Source organism: Nansenia antarctica (genome assembly GCF_963989245.1).
Source record: "Nansenia antarctica genome assembly, chromosome: 10".
NCBI lineage: Eukaryota > Metazoa > Chordata > Actinopteri > Argentiniformes > Microstomatidae > Nansenia > Nansenia antarctica.
This window is the reverse complement of record NC_137680.1, coordinates 34,076,055-34,085,880: the sequence shown is the minus strand read 5'-3', so window position 1 is coordinate 34,085,880 and position 9,826 is coordinate 34,076,055. Positions and strand designations below refer to the sequence as shown.

The following is a 9,826-nucleotide window of genomic DNA, read 5'->3' as shown; positions in this document are numbered from 1 at the left end:
CACAAAATCAAACATCAGAGCTGCCTGAAGAACAAGACAGGAGGTCTTGATAGCACCTCAAAAAAGCAAAGCTCTCTTCCCAGGTCATCCATAACACTGGAAATTCATCCGAGCTATTTTTAACCAAACACGGGTACACGTGGGTGCTAGCATGTGACGGAGCTTGTAAGTGCACTTGTGTGGAGGAAAAAACAGCACTCACGGGGATGTTTTATTTATGACATAAAGCAACTGAGTCATTGGACAAGTGCCAAAGACTCTCAGCATCCAGATCTCTTTACCTCACATAATGAGAGACGGGAACGCCTAAGGACTTCCACTTAAAGAACCCTTACCCTGCAGGTAGCTGCCTAGATCACCTCATTTGCTTATCTGACAGATTTCACCATCAGGGAAATGTCAGTCATGTGTAAGAGAGACGTCTAACCACTACTTGGCAAGGCTCACTGTGATACATATACACGAATACATACACACACAAACACACACTCACACACATACACACACACAAACAGATACAAATGAGTTGGTTGGGTTGGTCAGGGTACGATGTCCTCCTGTTCCAGCCACAGAACATCTGGAGAACCTAACGGAGAACAGATCCCTCCTGCGTCCAAGACTTTGAGGTCCTCTCCAGTCCTTTGATGTCATCTCTAATGTCTCTAACCCCACAGATCTGATCACTGAGCCACCTGCTCATTAGCTACTGTTCTCTCAGCAGGCCTGCTGCATGTCACTGGTTTTTCCACATCACTCTTTCTATGTATAGATGGACCGTAATGATTAAATCACAATATTGTTTAAAATTGTCGACTCCAGTACTTTTAGATCGCTCTGCTGTCTATGAATCTCATAGCTCACATTCACATATAAACCACCACCTCTCCTCCCCCACCACCCCTCCTCCCCCCACCAGCACCTTCACACCTAGTTCACACCTCTATCCCTCCCCTCCCCTCCCCTCCCCTCCCCTCTCTCTCTCTCACCGTCGCTCCCTGGGCTGGGGCTGGGCTGCTGGATGATGACTTCCTCCAGGCTGGTGATGATGCTGTTCTTGTCCCGGAGCCGCTGGCGGTAGGAGGCTCGGAGGGCCTTCATCTGGCGGCGGTGCTGAGCCCGGTGTCTCCTCAGCTGCACGCGGTACTGGTCCGCCTGCTGCTGCAGCTGCTGCAGGTGGGAGTACTGCTCCAGAAAAGTCAGCAGGTGGGAAATCACGGCCACCAGGGGAGACTCTGCCAACTGGACAAGACAACGTGTGGGTTTGAATATATTAATTCCACCAAGGGCTGAATGTATGTATTGTACCCGTACTTATATTATGCTAATTTATGCAGTTTTGATCTTCCACTGCTGCCAGTTTATATGTTTAAAAAAAAGTACATAGTTACATGCTAACACCCCCTGTCTATATACCCCCCTGTGAATAGGCCATATAGTGTATATAAGTACATACGTTTACATAATAGATACATACTCAAATTCCTACCGATTACTTTTAGGTATATCCCCCTATTTATGTCTCATTCTTGTTTTTTATTATCTTAGGACAGTGTTTTCCACGGGGAGGACATAGATGGTCTGCTAGACTGTGTCACAGACTATATCAAGTTCTGCGAGGAGAGCATCGTCCCCATTAAAAAGGTACGGTGCTTTCCTAACAACAAGCCGTGGATAAATGGGAACATCAAGAACCTTCTGAAAAGGAAGAGGAGGCTGTTTAAGGCAGGGGACACTGAGGGAGCCAGGGCCACTCAGAAGGAGGTGAAGAAGGAGCTGAGAGCAGCCAAAGAGGAATACAGGAGGAAATTGGAGGGCGGGCTAGAGGCCCACAGCTCCAAGGAGGTGTGGAAGGGCTTCAAGAAGATCACGGGCCACAAGCAGCCACATACTGTGGTGGAGGGGACCCGAGAGCAGGCGGATGACCTGAACTGCTTCTTTAACAGGTTTGACCAACCATCCCCCTGTCACCCCCCACAGCCCCCGACCCTGTCACAGCCCCCGACCCTGTCACAGCCCCCGACCCTGTCACCCCCCCCCATCCCCCTGTCACCCCCCACAGCCCCCGACCCTCTCCTCCCCTCTCCAATGTACCGCACCCCTGGCAACAGTAGCCCCCACTCCCCCTGACACCCCAGCAGCACCCCAGCAGCAACTGCCTCCCCTTACCAACACCAGGAGCCAGGGAGCATGCTTCACACCTGGAGACACCGGTACTCACAGCTTTATAACATCTGAGCAGGTGAGAAGGCAGCTTTCCAGGGTGAATGTGAACAAGTCCAGAGGTCCAGACAACATCAACCCCAGGGTTCTGAAGGTGTGTGCTGGAGAGCTGGCGGACACATTCCAACATCTCTTCAGTCTATCTCTAAGACTGAGGAGGGTGCCACAGCTCTGGAAGACCTCTTGCATCGTCCCAGTGCCAAAGAAGGGACGGCCCAGCACCCCAAACGACTACAGACCTGTCGCCCTGACACCACAGGTCATGAAGATCCTGGAGAGGCTAGTGCTGCAACACCTTAAGCCCCAGGTGAAGGACTTCCTGGACCCCCGGCAGTTTGCATACCAGGAGAGCATGGGGGTGAAGGACGCCATCATTTACATGCTGCACAGGGCCTACACACACCTGGAGAGGCCACAGAGCATGGTGAGGACCATGTTCTTCGACTTCTCCAGTGCATTTAACACTATCAAGCCATCACTGCTGGCTGACAAACTAGCAGTGATGTGTGTGGAGGACTCCCTGACGGCTTGGATCCACAACTACCTCACAGACAGGCGTCAGTATGTGAGACTGCAGGGCTGTCAGTCTGAGGTGGTGGTGTGCAACACCGGTGCCCCCCAGGGAACTGTTCTGTCACCCTTTCTCTTCACCCTCTATACCTCCGACTTCCAGTTTAGCTCCGACCAGTGCCACCTGCAGAAGTTTTCGGATGACTCCTCTATCGTCGGTTACATCACAGACGACAGGGATGAGGAGTACAGGGCCCTGGTGGAGAGCTTCGTGCAGTGGTGCGACACCAACTACCTTTTGCTTAACACCAGCAAAACAAAGGAGTTGGTGGTGGATTTTAGGAGGAAGAGAAGGACCCCAGCCCCCATCACCATCAAGGGGGTGGAAGTCGAGAGGGTGGACTCCTACAGGTACCTGGGAGTACAAATTAATAACAAACTGGACTGGACTGACAACACCGAGGCTCTTCTCAGGAAAGGGCAGAGCAGACTGTTTTTCCTGAGAAGGCTGAGGTCTTTCGGTGTCTGCAACAAGCTGCTGCAAATGTTTTATCAGTCGGTGGTTGCCAGCATTCTGTTCTTCGCCGTGGCCTGCTGGGGTGGAAACATCTGTGCCAGGGATGCTGCGAAGCTAAACAAACTGGTGAAGAAGGCCAGCTCTGTGGTGGGGACCGGGCTGGACAGCCTAGAGGTGGTGGCAGAACAGAGGATGGGGAAAAAACTGGCGGCCATGCTGGCCAATCCCTCCCACCCGATGTACTGCGAGCTGGCAGGGATGAGGAGCAAGTTCAGCCACAGATTTGTTCTCCCCCGTCAAAGTACAAAAAGATTTGGACAGTCCTTTATTCCAGCTGCACTCCGACTCTACAACCAGGCCCTGCAGGGTGGGGGAGACCTGGAGCTGGAACTTTTGGAACTTTTTACTTATTGAGCCTGCACTGTTTTATGTATTTTATTGAATGTTTTTCTGTTTTCTGTACTGAATGTTTTCTGCCCTAACTGAGCTGTTTGACAACAAAATTTCCCCATTGGGGACAATAAAGGTTTTCAATCAATTTTGATTGTTAGCACCAAGGGTTTGCACTTCAATTTCGTTGTACCCGTACAATGACAATAAACATAATTAATTAATTAATTCATTCACTCAGACCACTGTGTGAACAAAGAGCTGATTTTCTGAACAAGGTTATTTGTGGTGGAGGTCCTGGGGGGGGTGTACCTTTCCTGTTGTCTCCAGCGGTATGTGGGAGACCCTCCTCTTCTCTGTCTCTTCTTTAAAAGACAGAAAGGCAGCCAGAGGAGTGCATGCTGGGACATCTGGGAGGTCACCGCCCCCCTCACCACCATCACCGTCGTCTTCATCACTAGGGGACAGGCCGTCACTGTCACTGCCACTGCCTGGAAGAATGGAGATCGAAAAAAAGTGCATGAATTTCCTCCATTCCATCGCAAGTAATCCATCTCATTAATAATGGGAATCACCTAGTAGGAAATGGAGAACTGTCTTTCTGTTGATAAACATAATGTTACTGAAAGGCTTTTCTCACTTGAGTCACTCAACATGGCACCCCCCTCTTTTCTCATCCTGGGGGTGGGGCCATTTCTCCTCTTGCTCCTTGTTTCCATGGAAACACGTCCTGGCTCCTGGCCACAGCAACGTCAGGGTGACAGAAACAGTGATTCATGTACAAAATATTGACATCTCACAGAGAATACACACATACACACGCTGCACGCCTGCAATGTCCCCCAACACTGTCGAACGCTCACATATCTGCTTGTTTATAAAGCTCTGGCACAGCACCAGAATATCTGAAAGACCTTTTGCTAGCATATCAGCCCAATAGAGCTCTCAGGTCTTCTGCTAGCATATCAGCCCAATAGAGCTCTCAGGTCTTCTGCTAGCATATCAGCCCAATAGAGCTCTCAGGTCTTCTGCTAGCATATCAGCCCAATAGAGCTCTCAGGTCTTCTGACGTTGGTTTTCTCTGTGTACCACATGTACAAAAGAAGAGATTTGGTGAGGCTGCATTCTCATTTTATGCACCCAAATTGTGGAATGCACTGCCAGTTTACACTAGGGATGCAACCTCAGCACATAATATGTTCAAGTCAAGACTAAAAACCCATCTTTTTAATATTGCCTTAAATGAGTAAATAATTAAATGATGATTATATAATGATTGGAGCATTTTGAGCTGCAACGTTTGCAGGAAAAGCGCTATACTGATAAAAGTTATTATTATTATTATTATTATTATTGTTGTTGTTATTATTATTATTATTATTATCTATAGTCTACCCCACAGATGATGCATAGTAAACAATGAAGCTGATCTCAAGGTAGATCATGTATATATATTATCAGAATAAAACAGTTTTGGGAATGACTGATTATTATCCCTTAGACAAATGGGTTCTTATCTATCTCACGTGATCTAGCAGCGTCTCTGCTTTGAGTCGTGGTGTTAACGTGGTACATGTTCCTGGGCTGGCGAGGGTCTATTGATCACAGGACAAAAGGAAACTCTGTGGGGGGGGATACTGAGGCATGCTGTGGCTAGACTTACCTCTCCACATGCCCCCTCTAGGGCTAGACTTACCTCTCCACATGCCCCCTCTAGGGCTCCCTCCTCCTCCTCCTCCTTCTCCTTGAAGACAGTGTAGAAGATGTAGACTAACAGGGAGTAGAAGGCATACATCTTCACCCCCTCCCCAGCCCCCCAGTCCTGGGAGTCACTGTGGACAGTGACAGCAGCTCTAACTCACCAGAGAGACACTGGACACTGTCTCAACACCTGGGAGAGTCACACTGCAGGAGGGAGACAGAGAGACGGGTTGACAACGCCGCTACGCATCCCGTCATTTCCCAGACACCCTCATCTATGTTCCTGAAGATGGAACACGGGACTGACGGACTGACTGACGGACTGACTGACGGGACTGACGGACTGACCACAGAGAGGCTGGACGAGCGGGTTCTCATCCGTTCCACTTTGACAGGCTCATTAGCATAATAAAAAACAGATCTGCCTTGATCTTTTTGGTTTCTTTTACTGAAACGTCGCTGCGTTCTATTATTCAGAAGAAGAGTTTTCTTTTCTCTTGTTACATCACGTCGTCATTTCACAGGTGATATCCGTCCCAGACATCCCACATTCCCCCGTTCCTCAGGGACATTCCGTCTCTCCTCGTTGTCAACGGTGACGTCCCCCGTGCAGCCCCTCGCCTCTATGATGCAGCAGCAGCATCCCTGCACTGTGCACCTCTTGTGTGAATCCCTGCCTCTCTCTCACTCCCCTCCCTTCCCCACCACTCTCTCTCACTCCCCTCCCTTCCCCACCACTCTCTCTCACTCCCCTCCCCTTCCCACCACTCTCTCTCCTCCTCCTCTCCGCTCCATCCACAGGCTGCAGCTCCAGTGGGCATGCTCAGTGCAACTCTCGTATCCTCTGCAGTGGTGTGGTGGCAGAGATGGAGATTCATTGTGGTGTTGGGGACCTCCAGGTGACCCAGCCTTGCAGCAGCCAGAGGCAGGGTGGAGGAGACCAGCCAGGCTATCTGATGGGTACTCACATGGAAGGGATCTGGGCCGGCCTTTGTTTATGTTTGTGTCAACGGAAACATGTGTTTACCAAAGGAGAGGCACGACAACAGCACAGTGGGAAGCGGAGAGTTCTGTACATGGAGTCAAATTCATAAATCCTAAAGATGATGTCATCATTTTTGACAATGACATTTTTTTCCTAACGCATTCTGTAACCTAAACATTGAATAAATGACAACCTATTTACCAAAATAAATCACACTTTGCTATACATAATATGTAAATGCAATACACGTAAATATAATCAAGGGTAGTATGTATGATTCATTCAAGTGTCTATTGTTGTTTACGCTCCCTTCGAACACAAAGATCTATTAGTACAACAAGTGTAAATGAGGTAATTCACAAGTGGGTGTGTCCTTAATTAAATCTGCCCTTAAATTAGGTTTGGCTGAGCTGGACTTGGAGCCGTGGGTGTCTGCAGATTGTAAAGTGCTGAGCTTGGCCTTCGACAGTCCAGGAGCCCAGGGACTAGAAGCAGTTCTGCAGTGTCCACTCAGCGTCTATCTAAAGGAAGATACTTGCTTGGCCACACTTTATGGGAAAAGAAAGGCTGATTTCCTGGATGCATCAAAACATGCACAGAAAACCCCCCACATCCTTTAACAAAGTCAATGTTGATCACAACACACACAACACATGCACACACAGGGGGAAGTGATCTGCATCTGGTTTGGTTACATGCCAGTGTGTTCTGCTGAGGCAGCAGAGTGAACGTGAGGTGGAACCCTGAGCATGTTCACACAAGCACACCTGAGCATGTTCACACAAGCACACCTGAGCATGTTCACACAAGCACACGTGGCCTGGGTGTCACTGGCCTAGCAGTGAGGAACACACATCTGCAAGGCTTCAATCATGTTTATGGAGGTACAAGGTACTTCAATCATGTTTATGGAGGTACAAGGTACTTCAATCATGTTTATGGAGGTACAAGGTACTTCAATCATGTTTATGGAGGTACTTCAATCATGTTTATGGAGGAACTTTAATCATGTTTATGGAGGAACTTTAATCATGTTTATGGATTATTATGGTTATACAACAGTTCTACAGCGCAATTTATTAGTTAACAGTAATAAGTGACAACAGATTATGATTAGTTTGTTTATTTAATCATTTATTTTGGCTCCGTCAACCAAAAATAGTTCCGCAACTGGACTGTTGCCTAGTAGCCTGAACACAAACATCTGCAGGCTAGCTACTTTGTATTAACGGTCATTTCGGAGTGATACCTATAGTTAAAAGTCCCAGTGCTGTTATACTGTATTATCGGCACTCATGGAATGCCTCTTGTCCAATCAAATTACTTGGTCGGAACTAACTGTTGTATAATTTCTAATAAATGGTGTGAAAGTCAAATTGGATTGTTACAATTACAAAATAAAAAAAGATTTCAAGATTAAAGTTGCAATATGATCACATGCTAAGAATCAATAAATACAAGCATTAGCCTAGCTTATATACAATCATTATTGTTTTAGCTGTAAGTAGGCCTAAGCCATATATGTAGGCAAATCTCCTCTTTTTTGTCACATAAAACTACTTCATATAGCCTAGTCATTAGCCAGACAGATTTCCAACAGTGCTTTTTGGATGCATAAGAAAGCAAGTGTATACAGTGGCAGGGCTCCCTTGACAATGAGCTGCTTTGTTTGGTGGAACAGGGCCTTGGACTCAGTCCTCATCCACCGTCAAGAGCCGTGATGGATGTGACCTCTAACCTGGCAGGCTGACATCATTAGAAGTCACATGCATCGTTGCTTTCATTTGCTTCCTTCAATAATCCCTTCATCCCATTTCAGCTACTAGAAATAGAACATCTTCCCTTCCAGCACTGGCTCTATAGGCAAATGAGATGAGATCAAACTCCAATCACTGTCATACATGACCACGGTGGTTTAATCACTGTCATACATGACCACGGTGGTTTAATCACTGCCATACATGACCACACTGGTTTAATCACTGTCATACATGACCACGGTGGTTTAATCACTGTCATACATGACCACGGTGGTTTAATCACTGCCATACATGACCACACTGGTTTAATCACTGTCATACATGACCACGCTGGTTTAATCACTGTCATACATGACCACGCTGGTTTAATCATTTCGTCAGAATGTTCCAGTCCAATCCCTTCAGTTCCAACAGGTACTGTCTCAGAGCCCGCTTCGAGGCCACACATCCTATCACCATGGACCCTTTCAGGATCCACTTGAGCAGTCCTCCAGTCGTGGCTCCTGGAGATAGGAGTGTAGAGAGAGCCTCGGCCCCCACCCTGGGGAGGACCAGCGCAGGCAGGCTGAGCGCTACCCCGCCCACGGCCCCTGCCGCGTTCCCGGCAAACAGGCACACCGTGAGCGTGCAGGACAGGGACGACAGGGCCAAGCAGTAGGACATCAGTAGCACTCCGTCTCGCGACAGCCAATCGCAGAGGCCCGGGAGAAGACACGAGCCGATCAGGAGCACGTGAGCCGTGGCGTGGTCTTGGCTGAGCCAGAGGAACCCGCAGGAGACCAGCGGCGGGGCCAGGACCTCCCCGGCCCACTCCAGGTCCCTCTGGAGAAACGTCTGGTACGAGCTAAAGGAAGACAGGGTGGAGAAGCCTGCGGAGAGTCCCAGAAGGTAGAAACCCACCGCTGGGGCTCTATGGTCCTAGAGGAGGATAGGAAGGAGGGGACAGGGAGGGTGGTAGGGTTATGACGACAGACACATAGGAAGCATTTGTAAATCTGAGTGGTTGGTTAATAATAATAATAATAATAATAATAATACTAATAATAATAATAACTTTTATTTGTATTGTGCTTTTCCTGCAAACGTTGCAGCTCAAAGTGCTCCAATCATTATATAATCGTAATGATTTTTTTGGGTCATTTAAAGGCAATATTAAAAAGATGGGTTTTTAGTATTGACTTGAACATATTGGGCCGGTTTCACAGACAAGGCTTAAGCCTAATCCTAGACTAAAAAACATCTTCAATGGAGATTTTACATTGAAAGTGTGATTTAGTCCAGGACTAGGCTTAAGCCTTGTCTCTGAAACCGGCCCTGTATGTGCTGAGGTTGCATCCCTAATGTAAACTGGCAGTGCATTCCACTATTTGGGTGCATAAAATGAGAATGCAGCCTCACCAAATCTCTTCTTTTGTACATGTGGTACACAGAGAAAACCAGCGTCAGAAGACCTGAGAGCTCTATTGGGCTGATATGCTAGCAGAAGACCTGAGAGCTCTATTGGGCTGATATGCTAGCAGAAGACCTGAGAGCTCTATTGGGCTGATATGCTAGCAAAAGGTCTGAACATATTCTGGTGCTGTGCCAGTGAGAGCTTTATAAACAAGCAGAAGGATTAATGACAAAGGGGTGAAAGCTCAAGTGCTAGGTTCTAATCAATGAAGTGGGTTTATGTATGCCGAATACTACCTTGAAGAGTTGATGAGCTGTGTGCAAGGCGGATAGTGACAGGATGGTGTTGGA

At 47.8% G+C, this 9,826-nt stretch overlaps 1 protein-coding gene across 1 annotated transcript in view; it reads right to left on the bottom strand.

Annotated features, from left to right (window-relative positions):
* The window catches only part of LOC308166910 (kinesin-like protein KIFC3), a gene marked incomplete at both ends in the record, with an annotated part of 46,988 nt that extends 41,556 nt beyond the window's left edge, over positions 1–5,432 (bottom strand). Inside the window, 4 exons of the mRNA XM_080541235.1 lie at positions 987–1,239; positions 3,950–4,128; positions 4,278–4,374; positions 5,334–5,432. Coding sequence (XP_080397361.1) covers positions 987–1,239; positions 3,950–4,128; positions 4,278–4,374; positions 5,334–5,432 — 628 coding nt within the window. The remainder of the gene's footprint in view (positions 1–986; positions 1,240–3,949; positions 4,129–4,277; positions 4,375–5,333) is intronic.
* Between the last annotated feature and the right edge of the window lie 4,394 nt (positions 5,433–9,826).